This window comes from Myotis yumanensis, unplaced genomic scaffold, assembly GCF_028538775.1.
Source record: "Myotis yumanensis isolate MYYU_CA2020_CCGP unplaced genomic scaffold, mMyoYum1.0.hap1 SCAF_8, whole genome shotgun sequence".
NCBI lineage: Eukaryota > Metazoa > Chordata > Mammalia > Chiroptera > Vespertilionidae > Myotis > Myotis yumanensis.
The window spans coordinates 86,301,180-86,326,019 of NW_027223759.1; the positions used below are offsets into that span (position 1 = coordinate 86,301,180).

Here is a 24,840-nt window from a genome sequence, read left to right on the forward strand (position 1 = left end):
AACTCTACAGGCCAGAAGGGAATGGCATGAAGTACTCAAGGTAATGGAAAGCAAGGATCTGAGACCAAGGTTACTATATCCAGCAAGGCTATCATTCAAAATAGACAGTCAAATAAAGAGCTTCCCAGACAAAAAAGGGCTAAAGGAGTACATCACCACCAAGCCAACATTACAAGAAATGCTAAAGAGACTGCTGTAACGAGAAGAAATGGTAAGAGAAAACTAGGCATACAGAATTAAAATGGCAATAAATAAGTACCTATCAATAATAACCTAAATGTAAATGGACTAAATGCTCCAGTCAAAAAGCATAGGGTAGCAGAATGGATACAAAAACATGACCCAACTATATGCTGTCTACATGAGACCACCTCAAAACAAAAGACACACATAGGATGAGAGTGAAAGGATGGAAAAAATTTTTCCATGCAAATGGAAAAGAAAAAAAAAGCTGGAGTAGCAATATGTAGTAGTAAAATGAAGGCTAGCACAAGAGACAACAAAGGTCACTATATAATACTAAAGGGATCAATCAAACAAGAAGATATAACCCTGGTAAACATATATGCACCCAACATAGGAGCACCTAAATATATAAAAAATCTTCTAGAGGATTTTAATGGAGAGATCGACAACAATACAGTCATAGTAAGGGACTTTAACAAACCAATGACTTCACTGGACAGAACTTCCAGACAAAAACTTAACAAGGAAACAGAGACTCTAAAGGACACACTGGATCTGATGGATTTAATTGACATTTACAGAACATTTCACCCCAATGCAGAATACACATTCTTCTCAAGTGCACATGGGTCATTCACAAAGATAGACCACATGTTAGGACACAAAACAAGTCTCTACAAGTTCAAGAAGATTTAAATCATATCAAGCATCCTCTCAGATCACAGTGGAATGAAATTAGAAATCAACTAAAGTAAAAACACCCAAAAACATTCAAACACATGGAGGCTAAATAGTATGTTATTAAATAATGAACAGGTTACCAAAAAGATCAAGAAAGAAATAAAAAACTTCCTGGAAACAAATGAAAATGAATATACAACAGCCTAAAATCTCTGGGACACAGCAAAAGCAGTCCTGAGAGGGAAGTTCATAGCACTACAGGTATACCTCAAAAAACAAGAAAAATCAGCAATAAACTATTTAGCCCTACAACTTAAAGAACTAGAAAGAGAACAACAAAAGCCCAGAGTAAGCAGAAGGAAGGAAATAATAAAGATTAGAGTAGAAATAAATAACATAGAGACTAAAAAAAAAAAAAAATCCAAAAAAAAAAAATCAATGAAACCAAGAGCTGGTTCTTTGAAAAGATAAACAAGACTGATGAACCGTTAGCCAGACTCATCAAGAAACAAGGAAGGAGGACCCAAATAAATAAGATCAGAAACAAAAGTGGAGGAGTAACCATGGACACCACAGAAATAAAGATGGTAAGAAAATACTATGAACTAACAATCCCATTTACTATTGCATCAAAAAAAGTAAGACACCTAGAAATAAACTTAACTAAGGAGGTGAAAGACCTGTACTCAGAAAACTACAGGACGTTGAAAAAAGAGATAGAGGAAGACATAAACAAATAGGAGAATATACCGTGTTCATGGATTGGAAGAATCAACATCATTAAAATGTCCATACTACCCAAAGCAATTTATAGATTCAATGCACTCCCTATTAAAATACCAATAACATATTTCACAGGCCTAGAACGAACTCTCCAAAAATTCAAATGAAATAAAAAAAGACCCTGAATAGCTGCAGAAATCCTGAGAAAGAACAAAGTTGGAGGAATCACAATACCAGTTATCAAGTTATATTACCAAGCCACGGTTCTCAAAACTGCCTGGTACTGGCACAGGAACAGACATATAGACCAATGGAACAGAACAGAGAACCCAGAAGTTGACCCAAGCCATTATGCTCAATTAATATTTGACAAAGAAGACAAGCGCATACAATGGAGTCAAGATAGTTTTCAATAAAGAGTGTTGGGAAAATTGGACATATACACACACAAAAATGAAACTAGATCACTAACTCACACCATACACAAAAACAAACTCAAAATGGCTAAAGGACTTAAATGTAAAATGGGAAACCATAAAAATCTTAGAAGAATCCATAGGCAGCAAAATATCAGACATATGTCGTAGCATTATCTTCACCGATACAGCTCTAGGGCAATGGAAACTAAGGAGAAAATAAACAAATGGGACTACATCAAAATAAAAAGCTGCTGCACAGCAAAAGAAATCATCAACACAACAACAAGAAAGCCCACTGCATGGGAGAACATATTTGCCAATGTTATCTCCAATAAAAGTTTAATCTCAACATTTACAGGGAACTCATACAATTTAACAAAAAGAAGATAAACAACCAATCAAAAAATGGGCAATGGACCTAAATAAACACTTTTCTAAAGAGGACATACAGAAGGCCAAGAGACATATGAAAATATGCTCAAAGTCACTAATCATCCGAGAGATGCAAATCAAAATAACAGTGAGGTACCATGTCACACCTGGCTATCATCAACAAATCAACAAACAACAAGTGCTGGAGAGGATGTGGAGAAAAAGGAACACTCATGCACTGCTGGTGGGAATGCAGACTGGAGCAGCCACTGTGGAGAACAGTATGGAATTTCCTCAAAAAAATTAAAAATGGAACTCCCATTTGACCTAGTGATCCCACTTCTAGGAATATATCCCAAGAAACTAGAAACACCAATCAGAAAGGATATATGCATCCCTATGTTCATAGCAGCACAATTTACAATAGCTAAGATTTGGAAACAGCCTAAGTGCCCATCAACAGATGAGTGGATTAAAAAACTGGTATATTTACACAATGGAATACTATGCTGCTATAAAAAAGAAGGAATTCTTACCATTTGCAACAGCATGGATGGACCTGGAGAGCATTGTGCTAAGCAAAATAAACCAGTTGAAAAAGGATAAATATCACATGATCTCACTCATTTGTGGAATATAATGAACAACATAAATTGATGAGCCAAACTAGGAAAAAAAATATTTTAGAATATTGTTATTTGGAGATTTTTAAGATTTCCTACAACTTTTGTGATATTATACTGTTAGTACAGTTTTGGTAATATTATATTTAAAATCTTTTTTTCTTGAAATATTAATGTGTATTGCATGTAACATTGTATTTAAAACTGTTTTTCTTGGGGAAGAAAACACAGAAAAAACAAACCAACACATGCGTCACTCCTGTAGTTGTTATGCTAGGACTATGAGATGGGGAGGTGCCTACACAGAGCATGAGGACCCCCACCCTTGCTGAGCCTGTAATCATGGTGGGATTTAAGGAGGTCAGACAGGTTACTGTCTGGTAGTCATGTAACTGCTGAGCAGAGGAAAAGCATGATTTAGGGCAGCGGTTCTCAACCTGTGGGTCGCGACCCCTTTGGGGCTTGAACAACCCTTTCACAGGGGTCACCTAAGACCATCGGAAAACACATATATAATTACATATTGTTTTTGTGATTAATCACTATGCTTTAATTATGTTCAATTTGTAACAATGAAAATACATCCTGAATATCAGATATTTACATTACGATTCATAACAGTAGCAAAATTACAGTTATGAAGTAGCAACGAAAATAATTTTATGGTTGGGGGTCACCACAACATGAGGAACTGTATGAAAGGGTCTCGGTATTAGGAAGGTTGAGAACCACTGATTTAGGGTCTGGTGCTTTTTGTTGATATAAGAATTGCTCTAATCATAATTCCTTTAATCCACAGTACACCCATGAAATAGTCACATGTGAGCCAAGAGACTGAAATGAGCAAGTGGTTATGTCTTTCGCTGCGGGGGTCAAACCCATCGTCTGCAGTATAAAGGTTCCTAAAGTTCTAAATATCTGGTTCATTTTCCACAATGGCTTTTACTGGAACAGTGTTATTGAAATCATTTTTACTTAGGATGCTCCACCCACTTCCCCAGCCTCTGTAGACCTCTAGAAAGGACTGGTGATCCATGGGCTGGAACAACTAGGTAAGCAAGTGGACGAGGATTTACTGCGTGCCTGTCTGCAGTACATGAGCGGGGCAGACACACATCCGCTGCTCTCCAACGGCACCTGAGGTGCCAGGAACCGCAGGCGCTGTTTGCTAGCCTGGCCGACATTCGGGAGCTAGTGGACGAGGCGTGGCACAGCCAGAGGAGCCATGCCAGGGGACAAGGGAAGGGAGACCCACACAGCGCAGTACCCGCCGGCGCCAAGCACTGGCCAGGAACCGTCACTGGTCGTCTCACTGAATTCTCATGAGAAACTTAGTGGTACCCATCTCTACTTTACACATAAGGAAACTGAGGCTCAGAGTTCGTGAAGTAAGTTCTCCGGGGTTCTGCAGCGAGGCCTTGTCGCGACTTGTCCTAGGATGCCTGCATCTTCAGAGCTGATCTCGCTCTCCAACATCAGCCGGCATGATGCCCAACGCCAGGAAGAAATGGAAGACCCGTCCTTTGGACCAAACCAATAGGAACCGCAGATGTGGGAACCCCAGGATCAGGCCGAGCCCACTGTGCACGTGGAAAGGGAGTCAGGAACCCACCACGTGGCACCAGCCCTCGCACGGCACTGCCCGCGGCCACCACGCAGCTCTGGCTCACCCCTGGGAGCGGCTCGGCCTGCGCTCAGGGGAGGACTCCGTTTTGGAAGCTGTGCAGTGACTGACAGTCCTCTCTCCCCACACAGCCCACCGCGCCCGGACTTGTTTCCGCATTCCCGGTTCGGGCGGCTCACCTCCTTGTGGGAGTCTTTGTGGGCTTCCAGAGTCTTCATGATCGTCAGCTCAGCGTAGTTTTTGAATCTTGCTGGCTGGTTTCTCAGAATCTCCCGCAAAACTCTCAGCGCCAGCGCACGAATGGAATGCTGGGGAACAGGAGGAAGGAAGAGGTCAGCAGCCTGCACCCACGCACACACCCGGCAGCAGGGTCCAGGGCACCGAGTGTCCGCAGACGCCTGGACACGGTTACTCTGCTGACCTGCCGGGCTCTCGGATGGCCAGCTCCATGAGCAGCCCGTGCCCCTGGTGGCATTCCCAGCACCCTGCCCACACCTAAGAGGGACATGAAAAAGGTTTCTTCAATGAGCCAAATGAGGACAATGGAGCTCTGGGGGACGGGAACTTCCTGAGGCTCAGAGATGCAGACCACCCCGTGTCAAATGCCCGGAGGACAGGTAAACGCGCCTGGACACCGGGACGCATGGCCTGTAAGACTGTGAGTTCTCCAGGGCAGCTGAGACCTGTCATTCTCCCGACCTGCTGCGTGATGAGGCCACGGGGGAGGGGACTGTACCAGCCTCGAGGTGCTTGAGGACCTTGAGGCCCGGGTCATGTGTCTGGAGGAAAGCCATTCCAAACAGACTCCTAATCTCAATAAAAGAGAATGGAGTTTACACCAAACACAGCCAAAAAGTACATCCTGATTCTTTGTCACTCACCTGTGCAATTCACCCTCTACCCCGTTCTGCTGCCTCTACATGACATCGCTCTATCTCCCGACCTCAAAGCCCAACCCAGGAGAAGGGCTTCAGAAACCAATGCTTTGTTTTAAGAAAAGTTGATACCGATCTTTCATCACCATTCTTCTAGCCTCCCTCCGCCTGTTCTAGACCAAACCACTAATCCTAAGCAGCAGAAAGCAATCCAAGTCAGCGCGACACTCCCAGCCTCCTGCTCCCCTGTCTCCCATTCCCACCACCGTCAGCATGAGCCCGGGCATGGCCTTTCCCGTGGGCTGTGTCAGATTTCAGCCCGGGCCTGCCCTGGAGCTCTTCCCCACGTTCAGGCGATTGCTGTTCCTGCTGCGGACACAGAGCCCTGCGCGAGGGACACGGCTTACTTGGCAATCCCTCCATTTACTCCCGTCTCTGTGGACGGACCAGCTGCACGGGGCAGGAAGGCAGGACTCTGGATTCTTCCCACCTCTAAGATTACACAGCAAATGCCTAGTGTGTCACATTCAGATGTCACAGCGTGAAGAGGGCCTTTACTTTAAAATTAACAACAGAAAATAATAGACGATGCTAACCACCCCGGTTCCTGAGCCTGGTGCGCGGCCCTGACGCACGCACGGGTGAACGGAGACAGAATGTGCTGGAATGCAGCATTTCGTAGGGTCTTTAAAAAGGAACTTCTCTGTTTCACAATGAAACATGAAACAAAAATAAAAGTCACAAGGAAAAAAGCTCAGTTACAAACGACATTTTAAGCTAACAGAGTTTTAAGAAATTTTGTGTAAAGTGACTGATGCAGGAACAAGTCCCCTCACCGACGTGAATGTGCTCTGGGTGGGGCTTGCTCCCTGGGCTCCGAGGCCAGTTCAGGCGTGCTTTGATCTAAACAGGGAGCCCAGTAGGAAAGGAGAGCTGAGCCACCCCACAAGAGCAGCCCCCTCCACCCCCGGAAGGGAATGCAGAAGAACAGCTCTCACGTCTTTGTCTCCAAGGGTCTCCAGGAGCAGGAGCAGGATGGTCTTGAAGTGCTCCTCCCAGACGCCCAGGCTGTCCTCCCGGGTGACCTTGAGCAGCTCCAGCAGGGCGCCCTTCCGCTCCTCCACGCGCTCGTTGTGGTTGGACAGCTCTTTCAGAAGGTCCGCCACCAAGTCCGAATGGTCAATGGGCACTTGTGAGACAACACAGACGTTACCGCATGAGGGACGCCGGCTGCAGGTGCTGCCTCAGCGACGCAGCCGCCCTCCTCTGCCCTCCGGTCTCTTCCCATCACCCCCTCCATGCTGACCTGCGGCCCAAGCCTCACTCTACACCTGCAGCAGGTCATCCACCAAACTAACTGTCAAAACAGAGGTGGGTCCAGCCAGCGTGGCTCAATGGTTGAGCATCGACCTATGGTCCAGGAGGTCACAGTTTGATTCCCAATCAGGGCACATGCCAGGTTGTGGGCTCGATCGCTAGGGGGCGGTGTGCAGGAGGCAGCTGATGAATGATTTTCTCATCACTGATGTTTCTCTCTCTCTCTCCCTTCCTTTCTGAAATCAACAAAAATATATTTAAAAAACCCAAACAAAGGTGGGAGAATAGGTATCGAGCACCAATACTCAATGTCTCTACCCTGCCTTACCACCTTCCCACTCAGACAAAGAGGAGAAACTGCCATTTCTTTCATCGGTTCACATAGAAAAGAAGCCCTCGCAAAGCCCATCCTAATTCCATCTCCACTGCGACAGTCCTGCGTCAGTCCCTGCCACGGAGCCCGCTTACTAGCATCCCCTCCACCAGAGCACGCTTTCCTCAAGGCACTCCTCACAGTTCCCTCCCATCAACACCCACCCGCCTCGGAGTGTCCAGAGGTTAGGAACTAGCACAGGAAACAGACACCAGCCAAGGTCGACTGTCAAACTTCCCAAGACCTCTAGTGAATGACTTGCAAGGACTTGAACCATATGGCAGAAGAGCATATCCCTTCTCTGCATGTTCTTTTAAGAGATCTCCACTCTGAATTCACTTTAAGTAGAAAGCGTAAAGAAACAAGTCAGAAAAATCATCGGAACTACGTTTTTTAAAAAAGATATATTTTTATTGATTTCAGAGAGGAAGGGAGAGGGAGAGAGAGATAGAAACATCAATGATGAAAGAGAATCATTGATCAGCTGCCTCTTGCACACCCCCTGCTGGGGATCGGGCCCGCAACGCAGGTATGTGCCCTTGAGTGGAATCGAACCCAGGACCCTTCAGTCCTCAGGCTGACAGTCTATCCAAACCAGCTAGGGCAGAAACTACTTAATTTGCATGTGCACATTTCTTTAGATTCCAAAATTGGGGAACAAACACAGAAGAAAGTCTGAAATGTGAAAGAACTCTATCATTTCCCCCTGCTCTCCCCACCTTTTTCTTCAAATCTTTTATTATCCAGTTGCTGAATAAATAACAACCAACATCCTAATCTCCATTCCATCTTCAATAAGACCCACAGTGGTAAGTGAAATGAAGCACCAAGTCTATGAGCAATGAAAGGCCACAGGCCAGTGGCCCACAAAGGGCAGTCAGACCAACACTAACCGGCCTCTGCCAGGGAGCAGACGCCTGGGGCGCACGCTGCAGCTGCCAGCAGTGAGCTCTGAACAGCCAGGACTATGCTTTCACCGGCTGGACTTCTCCACGCTGGCACTCCCCCCACACCTGCCCCCGCCGCCCGGGCCCTAAGAAGTATATATGTATGCTTTTAAAAAACTGACTACTAAGTTGGGTCGGCTTTAGTGCAGGCAGTTCCTCTGTCATGCAGACAGCTAAAATGATTACTAAGCTGAAATAACTCAAAATGTGTCAACATGACAATGAGGTGGAAAACAAATTAAGTTCCAAATAAAATACCATCACACCGAAATATACTTACTCACTTGTTCCTGAGTAAAGGACACGGTCTTAACAGAGTCAGAAAAAGCCAGACTAGTTCTATTCCATAGTGAACATGCTACACTTGGGCAAGGAACTCAACCTTTCTGAACCTCGGCTTCTTAATCTGCAGAATGGAAACAACTGCCACTATGTCCACTGGATGCCGTGTATAAAGCGTGAGCACTATGTCCACTGGATGCCGTGTGTAAAGTGTGAGCGCTATGTCCACTGGATGCCGTGTGTAAAGCATGAGCACTATGTCCACACTGGAAGCCGTGTGTAAGTCATGAGCGCTATGTCCACTGGATGCCGTGTGTAAAGCATGAGCACTATGTCCACTGGATGCCGTGTGTAAAGCATGAGCACTATGTCCACTGGATGCCGTGTATAAAGCATGAGCGCTATGTCCACTGGATGCCGTGTATAAAGCATGAGCGCTATGTCCACTGGATGCCGTGTGTAAAGCATGAGCACTATGTCCACTGGATGCCGTGTATAAAGCATGAGCGCTATGTCCACTGGATGCCGTGTGTAAAGCATGAGCACTATGTCCACTGGATGCCGTGTATAAAGCATGAGCGCTATGTCCACACTGGAAGCCGTGTGTAAAGCATGAGCGCTATGTCCACTGGATGCCGTGTATAAAGCATGAGCGCTATGTCCACTGGATGCCGTGTGTAAAGCATGAGCACTATGTCCACTGGATGCCGTGTGTAAGTCATGAGCACTATGTCCACTGGATGCCGTGTGTAAAGCATGAGCACTATGTCCACTGGATGCCGTGTGTAAAGCATGAGCACTATGTCCACTGGATGCCGTGTGTAAAGCGTGAGCACTATGTCCACTGGATGCCGTGTGTAAAGTGTGAGCGCTATGTCCACTGGATGCCGTGTGTAAAGCATGAGCACTATGTCCACACTGGAAGCCGTGTGTAAGTCATGAGCGCTATGTCCACTGGATGCCGTGTGTAAAGCATGAGCACTATGTCCACTGGATGCCGTGTGTAAAGCATGAGCACTATGTCCACTGGATGCCGTGTATAAAGCATGAGCGCTATGTCCACTGGATGCCGTGTATAAAGCATGAGCGCTATGTCCACTGGATGCCGTGTGTAAAGCATGAGCACTATGTCCACTGGATGCCGTGTATAAAGCATGAGCGCTATGTCCACTGGATGCCGTGTGTAAAGCATGAGCACTATGTCCACTGGATGCCGTGTATAAAGCATGAGCGCTATGTCCACACTGGAAGCCGTGTGTAAAGCATGAGCGCTATGTCCACTGGATGCCGTGTATAAAGCATGAGCGCTATGTCCACTGGATGCCGTGTGTAAAGCATGAGCACTATGTCCACTGGATGCCGTGTGTAAGTCATGAGCACTATGTCCACTGGATGCCGTGTGTAAAGCATGAGCACTATGTCCACTGGATGCCGTGTGTAAAGCATGAGCACTATGTCCACTGGATGCCGTGTGTAAAGCATGAGCACTATGTCCACTGGATGCCGTGTGTAAAGCATGAGCGCTATGTCCACACTGGAAGCTGTGTGTAAAGCATGAGCACTATGTCCACTGGATGCCGTGTGTAAAGCATGAGCGCTATGTCCACACTGGATGCCGTGTGTAAAGCATGAGCGCTATGTCCACACTGGAAGCCGTGTGTAAAGCATGAGCACTATGTCCACTGGATGCCGTGTGTAAAGCATGAGCGCTATGTCCACACTGGAAGCCGTGTGTAAAGCATGAGCACTATGTCCACTGGATGCCGTGTGTAAAGCATGAGCGCTATGTCCACTGGATGCCGTGTGTAAAGCATGAGCGCTATGTCCACACTGGATGCCGTGTGTAAAGCATGAGCGCTATGTCCACACTGGAAGCCGTGTGTAAAGCATGAGCACTATGTCCACTGGATGCCGTGTGTAAAGCATGAGCACTATGTCCACACTGGATGCCGTGTGTAAAGCATGAGCGCTATGTCCACACTGGAAGTCGTGTGTAAAGCATGAGTGCAGCAGTGGACTAACAAGGCAATGCGAGTGCTCGGCGCATGCTGGAGCCCATCTCCCAGCTGCAGGGCAGTCACCGGAGCAGTTCCAGACCCGACTCCCACAGCTACACGGGCAACAAGCTGAGCCCAGAGCTGGGACTGCCGAGCCTTTGCCCTCCACGTCACTAACTCCTCTCCAGATCTCCTCGGGCCCTGGGTCCGAGTGACGGCTTCCCTGGTGGCACTCTGAGCCTCCCTCACTGCAGCTTTCAGAGCTGCCACCTGAGGTCACCCGTGTGCCTCTGGAGGGTGGGACTGTGTGTCCTTTTGTTCACTGTTGTGCTTTCCATGCCCAAGCACATGGCAGGACATGTAGCTGTGAACAAAGGACTAACCAGGCCTGACCCATGTCCATGTCCATTCGACCAATATGCCCAGAGTTGGTCAGACAAGAGGGGAAGCCCATGGGAGAAACTTCTAGATGGGGACAATCAAACAAAGAAAGACAAACCATCTCGAAGCTGCTCCATGTCGTCGTCAAACACGGCCTCCTTCAGGGCTGTCTTGTCATAGGTGTTGATGGTGTCCGGGTAGGGGTACAGGTTGTAGTCGCGCGCCCGCGGCCCCGGGAAGGCGCGCGGAGGCTGGGTGTTGAGCAGGGAGGTCTTGTTGTCCAGAGCTGTTCTGCCTCCTTCCACCACGTCACTGCCGCCCCGGCCCTCAGTGGCAGGGGACGCAACTCCACCATCCCGGGATACCTGCGCACAAAACAGGTATTAGTCCTTTTTAGGACTTTTAAAAAACGTTTCCTTAAGTTTTCAGAAGCATTAGGAGAGCCAGAGACTTCTCACTTGAAATCTGGCCACTAACAAAAGAACAGTTGTTAGAATTTCAATTTGTAAATATCTACTTCATAAACTGCCTTAAAAGGAACAGAATATGCTTATATTGTCATCTCTTCTTTCATTAAATTACACGTAAAATCTGTTTTACTTTGAATGTGGGGTTAACTTTACGCAAACATTTTTTGAGAGACTAATAACATGAAATTCTGGAAAGTCCCTTGAGAATGAAGGCCACAGCCCCATCCCGCTCCTCAGAGACCTGGACCAGCACTGCAGCGTGTCACTTCCTGTAAACAGCAGGGCTTCCTCACTGCAGCCCGACACCAGGCCGACAGGCCCCAACCACCACCACCAGACCGAACTCGGTTCTGCTGTCCGAGAACCCCTTGCACACCGCCTACCACGCGGGGAGCCAAACCATGGCTAGCGGTCTCTAGCAATGGAGGACTCAGGATCCTCTACAGGTCATCCTTCCTTTGCATGTTTCTGACTCTGAGTCGGTCTTTACTTTGGGTCAAAGAACAGGTCTTTTGCCCTCACCAGTTTGGCTCAGTGGCTAGAAGGGTCCCGGGTTCAATTCCGGTCAAGAGCATGTACCTCAGGTACGGGCTCCTCCCCAGCCCAGGCCCTGGTCAACCAGTCGATGTGTTTCTCTCACATCAGTATTTCCTCTCAGTCTTTCCCTGTCTCTAAAAACCAATGGGAAAATTATCTTCGGGTGAGGATAAAAAAAAGAACAGGTCTCTTATTGTTTTCCAAAAGAATCTTTTTTCTAATAGCGTCTGAGTCTTGTCTTCAACAAATGAAAGCCCTGGTCCTCCGTCCCTGCCATGCTTCTGACTCCTTCACTTTCGGCGTCCCTTCTCCGGGGCCTTTTGCTGGCAGCTCTGGGACAAGAGCGGGCCTGGGCTGCCTGGGGCACAGCAGACCTGTCTTCTCCTCACCCAGACATGTGACTAAAGCGAGTGAAAACAGCCTCAGCGGTCGGACCCCTTGTGCTGATGCACTTATACTTACATCATTTCAACCCTAAGTGTACAATTCAGCGACATTAAACCCATTCACAGTCTTGTGAAACCATTATCCACCAGTTAGATTTTGGGCAACACTTTTTCATCTTTCCTAACCAAAACTCTGTATCCATCATGTACTAACTCCTGCCCTCCCAGCCTGGTAACCCCGTTCTACGTTCTGCCTCCATGAATGTGACGACTCTAGGTGCCTCACATAAGTGGAAGCACACAGTGCCTATCTGTCTGTGTCTGGCTGATTTCACTTAGCATAATATTTTCAAATTGCATTGGTATTGCAACATGTGTCAGTATCACATTCCTTTTTTAGGGCTAAGTAGTCTTCCACTGCACACACACATCACATTTAAAAAATCCATTTATCTGTTGATAGAAACTGTGTTCTCCACCTTTTGGCTATTATGAATAATGCTCCTATGAACACTGGTATAGAAATTTGTGTTCAAGTCCTTTCAACTTTTTTGGACATATACCTAGTGAAATTGCTGGAACGTACTTGATTAACATCCCTCCCAAAAAAGATTGTTTACTAATATAATACTACTGTAAAATACATGCATGGATATGAGCAAAATGATTTAACAGGGGTTTTCTCCCAGGGAAGATAATTCACGGATGATTTTAATTTTCTTCTTTTTGTAACTCTATTCTAAAAATAAAACATACTTTTATAATGAAAAATCATTTATAAAGGGAGAGTTTTAAAGAACAAAGACATTCAAAAAACAAAGCTAAACTGTCCTAATTCAAATCACTTTTAAAAACAAAAAAAAATCTTACTTTTTAAACTTTGCTTTTTATCTCTGTCCTTGTCTACATGCATGTTTTATAGTGTGGGAATCACAGTGCACATACTGCCATACACAGGGTGTCCCAAAAATGTACACACACACTGGCAGTGTTTATTAAAATAATCTCATTTTCAAAATTGAGCTACCCACTGTTAAAGGGTGTATACATTTTTGGGACGCACTGTATTTTGCTTTCCTCGTAGCGTAAGCATGTCCCACATAGTTTTTATAACCTTAACTAGAGGCCCGGTGTACGACATTTATGAACTGAGGAGGGGGGCGGGAAGAGGGGGGGAGGGATCCTCAGCCCGCCCTGCGCCCTCTCATAGTCTGGGACCCCTGAGAGGATGTCCGTCTGCTGGCTTAGGCAGACATCCCCCCTCGGGGTCTTTAGCGCTGCCTCAGAGGCGGGAGAGGTTCCTGCCACCGCTGCTGCGCTCGCCAGCCATGAGCACGGGTTCCAGCTGAGAGGTGCTCCCCCTGTGGGAGCGCACTGACCACCAGGGGGCAGCTCCTGCGTTGAGCATCTGCCTCCTGGTGGTCAGTGTGCATCATAGTGACCAGTTGTTCTGCTGTTCAGTTGATTTGCATATTAGCCTTTTATTATAATAAGATTTAATAAGATTTACTCAACTATTCCCCTTCTACTGATTTTTTAGTTTTTGGTTTTGGCCATTATAAATAATACTAAAATAAACTACTTTGCGTAAAAACTTATCCTTTTTCTTTTTGCTGAGCTTGTTAGAAGATAGATCATTAAAGGCTATGAAACTAAAGTTCTTTTGCTAAATGTCACTTTACTAAGTTCCACAATGACGGTGACAATCTGCCATGCCGCCACATGTCCCTCTAGCCAAGCGGTTCTCAACCTGTGGGTCTCGACCCCTTTGGCGGTCGAACGACCCTTTCACAGGGGTCACCTAAGACCATCCTGCATATCAGGTATTTACATTACGATTCATAACAGTAGCAACATTACAGTTATGAAGTAGCAACGAAAATAATTTTATGGTTGGGGGTCACCACAACATGAGGAACTGTATTTAAAGGGCCAGAAGGTTGAGAACCCCTGCTCTAGACTTTCTGGCACTAAGTGTTGCAACTTCTACTTGAAACAAAGCTGGCATCTCTGCTTCTGTGAACCACCTCCCCTGGCTCTGATGCCCATGTGTGAGCGTCTGCCTCCTCAGACGAGTCACTGGTCAAGCTTACGAAGAGGCAGACTGGCTCCCGAGTCCCACCTTCAACACAGTATTACATCTACCTCAGCTTCATAGTTAAAAACCTGGTTACCAGTGGCTAAGAGGTTGAGTGGTAAACCTCAACTCCTCACTGTCACTGCCTCTTCTCATGCTCCCGGAGGCCCCCCGTCCAGTGGGACAGCCCTGTCTCTGCATCAGGTTCTCCTCTGGCCTCGCTGCTTCCTCTCCAGCCTCTGCTCCTCCCACCCTGGAAGTGCCGAGTCTTCCTGGCCCACCTCTCACTTCTCACTACCACGTTTCATTCCTTTCAACTCTCAGCACAGTACTTTTATGCTCTAAAAAGTTGAAAACACTTAAACGTTCCAAAAAACAGGGCACTGGGGACATGACTATGGCACATCCATGAGGATTACCACCCAGCCCCAGAAGGCACAGGGAAGAGCACTGGAGGACAGCACTCGTGTCCTTGTGAAACAGGATGCACACTTTGATGCCACTTTTATTTTAATGTATTTATTTTTAAAATATATTTTTATTGATTTCAGAGAGAAAGGGAGAGGGAGAGATAGAAACATCAATGATGAGAGAGAATCGTTGATTGGCTGCCTCCTGCACTCCTCCCACTGGGGATGGATCCCACAACCCAGGCATGTGCTCTTGACCGGAACTGAACCCGGAACCCTCCAGTCCACTGGCTGACGCTCTATCCACTGAGCCAAACTAGCTAGGGCAGATGTCACTTTTATTTTAAAAATACTCTGCACACCCCCTGAAACACATTAATGTATAAATACACATAAAGAAATAGAAAAATGCACAGTAAAACGTTAAAGTTCATTATCTCTAGAGATGGTGACTTCTTTTCGCACTTTTAAAATATTATGTGTTGGCTATCTGTCACATTTATAGTTGGGACAAGTAATACCCAGGCACCCACCTCCTCCCAGAGTGGCTTCTGTTCCTACAGGATGTCTGCTCACTAGGCAGAGCCCTGCCCCGACCCCCAGCCACTTGGAAACCTTTCCCAGGCCCTCCCAGCAGCCCAGTGCCAGGCCTCTCTCCACTGATGGCACAGAGAGTGGGAGCTGTTGGGCAGGGGGGGGGGGGGGCACATAGAGGGGGAAGGATCCTCCGTCTTCCTGCCCCTCCTTTGTGGCCAAGGCTAGCTCCTCGGCAGGGACCAGATCGCATCCCTCCATGTCCTCAGGGGCCGTGTCCACCAATGGACCCTCCCCCGCACAGGGAGCTTTCTTCTCTCTCTGGCCCACTGGCATTCACGCAGGTCAGGCCTCTCCCACAGGAAACACCCCAACGCCCTCTTCTCTCCCCAGTTTGTTCACACTTCAACCCACTTTCAACCCTCCCGGAACCATGCTCACAAAGTCCAATGGGCTCCTGAGAGAAACAAAACCTGTGAAGTGTGGACAGTGATTACTTAAGAAGAACAGGAAAGTAAACGGTGGGCCCCTTCTCAAAGGAAAGGTCTTGGCTCTATGTCAAAACACTGGTGAATGAGCATGTGTTTCCTGTGTTTCAGGTTAACATGGAATTTGCACGTATATAGTAAATTAAAAATCCAATGGAGCCCTTCCCTCCGGGTCTGACTGGTGGGATCCCTTCGCCACAACTTCCTCCCGAGAGTTCCCTGTAACACCATTCACCACGCGCTCCGGGCCTCCCCTCCTCTCCAGCTGTTCTTCCAACTTCTTCCTTAGTGTTGGTGCTGCTTTGGATTTTGCCTTTACCCTTTACCTGGTTGATTTCATTGGCTTTCCTTTGGTTCCCATGGAGCAACTAGTCAATCAATGCCCCTCAAGTCTGTCTCCAGCCTCACTCGCTGGCCTAAACTTCAGACGGCCATATCCAGAGGCCTAATGGATACGTCTGCTTGGATGCCCTGCAGGTCTTGGGAGTCACATGCATTCAAAGGGGTTATCATACACTTTTCCCCTCCTGCTATGAAATTTTCTCATTGAATTGCACTGGCACCTACTCATGAGCCCTAGTCAGACCTGTAACTCTTCTATTCCTGCTTTTCTCCTACTGAACCCAAATGCCTTGGAATAATTCTCCATCTGAGTGAAAGCAATCTTCCCAAAACTTCATGTGACCATGCCACGTCCCCGGTTAAAATCCTTCACGGACTCTCCAGTGTCCCCAGTGAAGTCAAGACACGGCTGGAAATCCCCCTGGGGCGAGCCCGTCTGAGCCCCTTCTGCAGACCTCCCCCAAACACAGCCTGCTCCCTCTCTCCACTCAGGGGGAACCACTCCCATCTCTCCACCTTCTCCCCCTGCTCTGACTACAACCTCCTACTTGGCTTTCATGCTTCATTGCTTGCAGATCCTCCTGGGCACCGAGACTGGTCCTGGTGGGTCTTGGTGCTGAGCCCGACCACCCACCACATGCACCACAATCTCCTGCTTATCTGCCTGCCTCCGCATGAGATTAGAGCTCCCACTCAGCCATGCTGGTATCTGATTCAGGCTCACAATTTTTATCACTTCACAGGAACAAAAATATGACCAGCACAAACAAAAGCAAACTGAGAACAAAGGTATTTAACATTTTTCACAAAGATAGCAAGGCTAACTCAAAATTGCCTTGGGCCTCTAAAAATAATCCTTTCTATTACACGCTAAAAATAACGATGCAGCTCAGGAATGGCAGTGGTCAGCGTTCAGAAGAATCATTAATCACCACTTAATCGATACACAGTTCTCTATTAGTCCGGGGATACTTACAATATCACAGTCCTTCTTGCCATCTCGTTTAATTGGCTCATTCAGATCCTCTTGGCTTCGAAAACTAAACTTTTCAATGGCTTCTGTAACTCCACGCAAAGAACTATAGATTTCTTCAGAGTTCAGGTTCTCTGTATCATTGTCCAGCAAGCTAAAGATCAAAATATTTTCTTTCTTAAATTGAGGCATATGCATAGAATTGAGATGTGTGCATACATTTCTTCTAATAATTTACAGAGTAAGGTATAGTTTTGCTTCTTTCGGTGATTTAGGTGGAATGAAAAGAAGACATCTGTTATTAGAGCACCACTGGGGGACAAGTACACACCTTCCCTGTCAAGCCTGGTCCTAACACATTGCGTAACACACAATTAGAACCAGCGGGAAACAACCACGAGGATGCAAGAACTCAAAGAGTGACAACTGGTGACTGAATGCACGAGGTAATGAAAGTGGAAAAATAACCGGCATATCTTGAGCATGGAAGAAAGTAGATTGGTTGTTACTGGTCTCAAATGTACAAACTTAAATGAAAAGGAATGGGCACTTCAAAGTAAAGCTAGATTACAAACAGATTTCAGAGGAGCAAAGCAAATGACTTCACCAAGCTGGGTTACGCTCACCAGTATCAGAAACTTGTACATAAAATCCTGTGTTACCGCCCAGCTGGCGTGACTCAGTGGTTGAGCACTGACCTATGAACCAGGAGATCAGGGTTCAATTCCCAGTCAGGGCACATGCCTAGGTTGTGGGCTTGATCCCCAGAAGGGGGCGTGCAGGAGGCAGCCGATAAATGATTCTCTCTCATCACTGATGTTTCTCTCTCTCTCTCTCTTCCTCTCTGAAATCAATAAAAACTAAACAAAACTAAAACTAAAACACCAACCCTATAAGTTGGAGTCAGCTCCACCTTACCACTGGGCTCCTGAGAGTCTAACTCGGCTAGCTAACCCAGGAACTTGTTGGGAATATCAAATCCTTGTAGATGCTTTTTTTGGAGTTTTATAATAAGAGCCAATCTTATAAAGATGAGTCAGTTTCTAGATGCATGTTTAAAACCATTTTTAAAAAAACCAAAATTATCTGTCCCTTAAAGAAAAGTGATTGTCAACTGATGTCATTTTTTAAAAAAATTTAGCATAACTAAGATGAAATGAAGCAAAAATCCTAACCAGCCTTCGGTGTAATGCAGTGTATCAACAAGTGGCCTTTAGGTGTCTGAAAAGTACACTGAAACTGAAAATCCCAGGAACAAAAACCATCAACTGCCCCTCACTAAGAATATATTTTAAAAGCACAGAAAAAATACAAGAATATAAAGAAAGCAAAACGTGAAGGAACACTCAACAAAGACAAGTCCAAACTATAACTTAGTTAAGATGTCACTTGTTTCAAAAAATACCCAGGACAAAATCAGTTGTGTGGTCTATGTGGCTGCAAAAAGTCCTGAGCTACACGGAGGATTGCTAGGGACACTAAAGAGTCCTTGGCTGTATATAAGGAAGCTTTCACTATTACTAAGGACGGCACTCTTTCTGCTCCTCTAAAGAGAAATAGTGAATTAAGCACCCACTGGCAGGAGCCCTTCCACAGGACAGCACAATCCACCCCTCACAGAGGTAAGTTTCCTGTCACTTAAAAACAAACACACTTCTAAGCCCCTCCCCTGTCTATTGTTGTTTTTTTAAAGCTTGGGCAGGCGAGCAAGAGGGCTTTGGACAGCTCTCACTTGGAGTGGTCAGGCTGCCTGAGGGTGCCATGATGCAAGCGTTTTCTAGGCTAGTCAGGTTCCGCTGGAGTGTCAGGAGAATTCACTCTTAGAGATGGAAGCTAGCTGCCTAAAATTGCAGAACCGGCCCAGACAGAACGCACTTTTCTGTTCTGATGAAAGAAAATACACACCCTAACTGTACTCGGCCAGTTCACAAACATATCAACTCAAAGATTGGCTCTGGCGTCAAACAAAAAAGGAATGAACCTGAACATACAGCTAAAATTCCATGTTTACACTGACAGGAGGTGGATAAAAACTTGAACAGAATTCAAGATTTCCAGTCCTTCTAAATCTCCAACATTATCGCTCCATGAGCTCCACAAACACCACAATCCCAGCTTATGTATGAACAAAAGCATTTATACATCTGGCCAGTACACTATTTTTAATATATAAAGACTGCATAAACAAAAAATACGTATATAAGATGTAAAAAGATGTCTTAAAATACTTTGAATCAAAACAACCAAAACTAATAACATAGCCCATGCACACACACACCAAAAAGAAAAAAAAGAAAAGAAAGAATGATGGGATGGGCAGGAGGAAGTGATGACGTTCAGCTTTTTAAGGGATGTCACAATATTATTTTCCATATGTCGCTTCAGATGATGTTAACTTTCACGTAATTCATCTCATTTTTCTTCATCTGAACCTCCTTAGAATAATTCATTTCAGTTCACGTAACTTTAGCGTTATAGTAGCCTCTTTTTAAAAGAGAAAGCAAAGGATTCTGCCAGCTCATGCTCCTCCTTACTGTCAATTACTAAAGCAGGGCAGACTTCCCTGCAGGAGCCCATGTACATGGCCGAGGCCAGGCTGCCGCTCCTTTCAGACTCGCTAGCTGAGGTCTCGAAGGGCTCCTTGGTACGAAGCGAAAACTGTGAGCTCCAGGTGAGAGCGATCATTGTTTCCCTCGAAGAGGAAACAGGGTACTTTCCTGGCTATTTTATGCTTTGGCTTGATTTGTCTTTTTTCAAGTCAACACCTCGGAGCCCTCATTTCATACAGAAAAAGGAAACTCCCGTGAATGCCGTCATCAGGGAACTGTAGACACTGTGGCCCCAACAAGCCACACGCTGGGGGAGCAGCAAGACACACGCAGCAGCCTCCCTCGGGGGTAGCCTGGCCTGTCACCTGCCCCGCACTAAGCTCGGAGACAGCTCCAGGAATGACCCTTAGGGCAAGGCCCGGGCCTGTCCCTGTAAACCTGTGACGAGAGCCCAGAAAGTTTGCCTCAGGAGCCTTCAGATTAGCAAGAGTGGCTCTACTGGCCAGCAGTCACTGACCTGGGGTCAGCCACGCACCCAACACTGAGCACAACACAGCCCTGGGCCGCAGGCTGTGAAGGGTGCGGATCCTGGAGGTGCACGAGGTCAGGTTGCCAAGGAAGAGAAACCAGAGACAAGCAATTGTCTCCTTAGGTTTTCTTTGTTATTTTGTAGGGAAAAGATACTAGGGTATAGAAAAAGGATAACTGGTCCTTGTTATGAAATAAATAGGTTTTTGGTATAGAGCAAAGAGACAGACTTAGATTTCCTCTTGGTTTTATGTGAGCAATAGGTTTTCTAACTGTAAAAGCTCGCCACCTCTCTCCCAATGGTTGCATAAGGTACAGGATTTGTTAAACGTCGGCTGCATTACTGAGCCACGTGAAAATGAGGATTCTGGGAACAGGGCACCCTTGGAGGGCATGGCGGCTGGCTGGGGAGACTGGTGGGGTGAAGCTTGGTGCCCATTAGGGCACAGTTTACCGGGAGACATTAAACTGATCTTATAACTTGAGGCCTGATTAATCTTAAAAAAAAAAAAAAAAAAAAAAAGGAGCCCTAACCGGTTTGGCTCAGTGGATAGAGCGCCGGCCTGTGGACTGAAGGGTCCCAGGTTCAATTCTGGTCAAAGGCATGTACCTTGGTTGCGGGCACATCCCCAGTAGGAGGTGTGCAGGAGGCAGCTGATCTCTCTCATCGATGTTTCTAACTCTCTATCCCTCTCCCTTCCTCTCTGTAAAAAATGAATAAAATATATTTTTTAAAAAAAGGAAGTGTAGCGACATCATTACTAACGCTGAGGACAGAGGGACATCTCCCTCGGTGTGCCCTGGCCTAACCGTGCCTACCTACAGTCTTGCAGGGTTCTCTCCACGTCAGAAGTGACTTTAGACAGCATGTTTCAAAAGAAAGACGTTAAAACGCTCAGCTGACTGGTTGCCGCGTACAGCCTCGCTGTCATCTTCTCTGCAGCGCTCAGAAGGGAGCTTCACGCTCACCGCCCCAGCGGAGGGCACAAGCCCATCGGACACAGCACCGCCACCGGAGCTGCCCTGCCCTGCCGACCGCAGCCTTCAGGGCCGGGTTCTTTGGTCTTGGAACCTTACACGAAGCACGAAGAGACCTGCTGCTGTCTGTAGGAACACCTGGCCCTGCCTGTGCCCCGGACTTACCATCTGAAGCAGGCCCCTCTCCTTCCCCAGACTCAGCTGCACTGTCCCACTGCAGCAGGGGCTGGTGAGGACACCAACAGCCCTCCTGCTGGGGGCCGGCCTCCCCGGAGAGGCACCTAAACGCCCTTCCCTTCTCGGGGCTTCCTTTCTGGGTCTGTGTCCTGAGACAATCACCAGGTGACCGGCCATTACCCAGTTGTCAGTCCACACTCTCGCCAGCAGGCCTGAGAGCCGCAGGTGGAGTTTGGGAAGAGCAGGTCTGACTTGCTCTTGGTGGGAATGCCTTGGACCCTGAGAAGAAGGCTAAGGAAACTGCTGTGGCTGCCTGACTTCACACACTGCCTGGCACCTCCTGGGGGCTGAGCACCGCACCGGGCTAGGCTCGCACGGGAGATGCTGATAACAGGGTCCTCAGTCCTTGTGACACGGGAGGAACCGCACTCACGAGGTCCGACAAGGATCGGATCACGCACCTGCTCACGCTTCTCACCAAGGCTCTCCTCCTGCGTGTCGAAGCCAAAGCAGGGCCACTGGAGGCAGCTGAGAGGCTTTCAGAGACTGAGACGACCTTGGGGATGCAATAATATTGTGACACCTCAGACGAGTTGACAGGTAGCTTGTTACCTGGGAGAGTAAGAGCGCCTGAGAGTCTTGTGGGAGGGAGCGGTGGGAATGGAGTTGGGCTGAGAAAGGGGAGGGGGGTGCTTCGATAGCCCATCGGCACTCCAACCCCATAACCGACTGCAGTGATCAGAAGAGGAAAATCAGAAAGAGAAACAAAAAAAGGCAAAGGGGAAGGGAGGAGGAAGATGCTATGTCCTAAGTGTCTTAGAGTCTGCTCGTTCCTTGACCAAGTTCTATCGAAATTCATTGGAGCAAAGTTAACACTGCACCACACAGGGAAAAAGAACACTTTTTTTGGTTACAATTTGGCCTTGATAAGACTGCAATCCTCCCTCCCTCGGTCATGCATTTACACTTTTAAATCACAGGAGATTCTGAGTGAAGCGTGTGCACACGCCTACATTGGGAAGGACATGTTAGGCACTTAAAAAAAATACATGGATATTCCGTGTCAGATCACGGAAGACAGGAAGACTCAGAGGACGTGTCCTTGTGGCCAGAGGCTGGGATCCAATCAGACGGGAATTCTGAGGCTGCCACAAGCCATTTCCTCCTGAAACAGTAACGTCACCACTGGAAGGCTAGGCGCCAACGCTCAGCTAGCCAGCTCAGAGGGCACCCCAGGTCCAGTCCTCCGCTCCTGCCACCTCATGTGAGGACTGGAATCACCTGCGGACACAAGTATTCCTCTTCCCTCGCACAGGGCACTATGTGACCTGGGCTTGCCAGGCGCCCTGCCGGCAGTTCTTACAACTGTTGCAATTCAAGAGAACCAGGGGCCTGGGAAAGGCTGGGGCAGCCCGGCTGGACAGGGGACAGGAGGCTGGGGGAGGCCGGGCGCAAGGACACCGCACACACCGCCCCCTGCCGGCTCCTCGCAGTGCTACAAGCAGGAGCAGAAAGCTTATCTCCACCTGAGGACAGTCATGGCCCCATTTCGTGGACAAATGAAGTGTGGAGATGGGTGTCCCTGTGCCTTAAAGGGGCTCAGAACTGTCTCTGCGTCACACACTGGGTTGGGGGAGGGCAACCCTCTCAGGACGGAACTCTGCCCCCTCCTACGGAAGGCCGGGCCCCCCATGCACCCACTTTGATTCTACGGACGGTCCTGATCCTCTGGTGGTGAGTGTAAACCCCCGAGGACCTGGGACTGCCAGGGTGGCAGAGGTCACCTTGCAGTGCCACTCGCTCTGCGGCAGGTCTGCCGGCACCGGAGTGAGGGCGGCACGTACTTTTTTATCTTCAAGGCAATGGATTTCTGAATCCTTGCAACTCTGCTTCCATTCAACATAAACCACACGGGGTAGTGTGTTCAATGGTGAAAACTGCAGGCGCCTTCTCCTCTCCTCTCCAAATACCCAGAGTATTTGTTTACTAGATGAGAATAAGCAGTAGTTCTTCCCTCACACAGACACAAGGAATGGAAAGTGCCACAAAAGTTTAGCCTGTTAGCTATGGCTTATCTAATACTATTGGCTTAATAAAAGTGACTTCTTCACTAGTGATTAAAAAAAAAACAACTACCAAATTAGATCCCTCCCCCCCCCCCCCCCCCCGCATCTTTTTAGAATATATCCTTATTACTACCATCATGATTCAAGGACAGAATTTTTGGAGAAAAAACTAGTAATAGTTCATTTTGAAACTCAATATTAGATTAAAAAATAAGTAGCGCTGACTTCTCCCCTTCAGTGTGGAAAGCCACTGTCATGGTGGCCGCAAGCACGCAGGCCAAGAGAACGGGGCGCTTCCAGAGCCCGAGAGACCGCCTCCTTGGGAGTCGGCGACAGGGCCATTCTCCCAGTGAGTGCAAAAGTTCCTTTCTCTTAGAGTTTACCTGGTAGGAAGTATATTGCCTATTTGAATATTTCCAGGGATGTGATGCTGTGAGGCCGTTTTTCCTACTTGGGGCAGTTTTAGTTGAGAAAAACATTTCTCTAAATGAGTACAAACTTGGCTCAGCCCATCTGGCCAGTTAGGCACTGACTAGGACACATGCTTTTAAAAAAGAAAGAAAGGCCCAGCGGGCGTGGCTCAGTGGTGAGTGTCACCCTGTGAACCAGGAGGTCACAATCAGGGCACATGCCTGGGTTTCAGGCTCCATCTCCAGTGGGGGGCGTGCAGGAGGCAGCCGATCAAGGATTCTCTCTCATCATTGATGTTTCTATCTCTCTCTCTCTCTCCCCCTTCCTCTCTGAAATCAATAAAAATATATTTAAGAAAGAAAAAAAGAAACTACATAACTAAGTAATTCCCTAAAGAATTTTCAACCAAAAAACTATTTAAGCCACACTTGGAGGTTTTGATATAGAAAATAAATCTCTTCATTTCTTCTACTGACCTGTAACCCTAGCAGTAAACATTAAAATTAAGCCAATTAAGAATGAATGATGATCTGGAAAAAATAAAATTTTTATTAATTTAGGGATCCATGAGATTAATACTTAGCTCTAATAAATTATGCTAGCAGCTCCCAACAATCTTTTACTTAGACTATTAGCACAATTAATAAAATACTTAATTTGTTTTACCTTTTGCTTATTACCTAGAGAGTGTACCACCCTGATAATGAAATACAGTGGGGCCTTGACTTATGAGTTTAATTCGTTCCGTGACAGAACTCGTAACTCAAATTACTCGTATGTCAAATCAAAAGGTGAACGAGTGAGACACGTGATACTGGGCTGATGTTGTGGCGTTCACTGTGACGTTCGCTGCGCCAACTAGAGGTGGGGTATCTGAAGCTGGCTCGTAACCCGAATTTTAGCTCCCAACTCAAAGCAAAAAATTGGCCGAGAGATGGCTCGTATCTTGAAAAACTCGTTAGTCGGGACACTCGTAAGTCAAGGCCCCACTGTAGTTAAAACATAAGAAGTATGATCTGTGTACTATGAAAGAACAGATTTCCCATTGATGGTGCAAGTATCCCTTCCAGAAGCAGAGAACTCTGTGACTTTGCTGCTAGCGCTGACCCTGGGC

At 47.0% G+C, this 24,840-nt stretch overlaps 1 protein-coding gene across 2 annotated transcripts in view; it reads right to left on the bottom strand.

Moving 5' to 3' along the window:
- CLASP1 (cytoplasmic linker associated protein 1) overlaps window positions 1–24,840 on the bottom strand; it is a 270,250-nt gene that overhangs the window by 28,701 nt on the left and 216,709 nt on the right. The window contains exons 36-40 of one of the 2 annotated variants that reach the window (XM_070423156.1): window positions 21,862–21,978; window positions 17,021–17,171; window positions 10,919–11,165; window positions 6,502–6,692; window positions 4,808–4,936 (exon numbers count right to left, since the gene is read on the bottom strand). In XM_070423156.1, the coding sequence (XP_070279257.1) occupies window positions 4,808–4,936; window positions 6,502–6,692; window positions 10,919–11,165; window positions 17,021–17,171; window positions 21,862–21,978 (835 nt within the window). The remainder of the gene's footprint in view (window positions 1–4,807; window positions 4,937–6,501; window positions 6,693–10,918; window positions 11,166–17,020; window positions 17,172–21,861; window positions 21,979–24,840) is intronic. The other variant, XM_070423157.1, reaches the window with a different exon arrangement.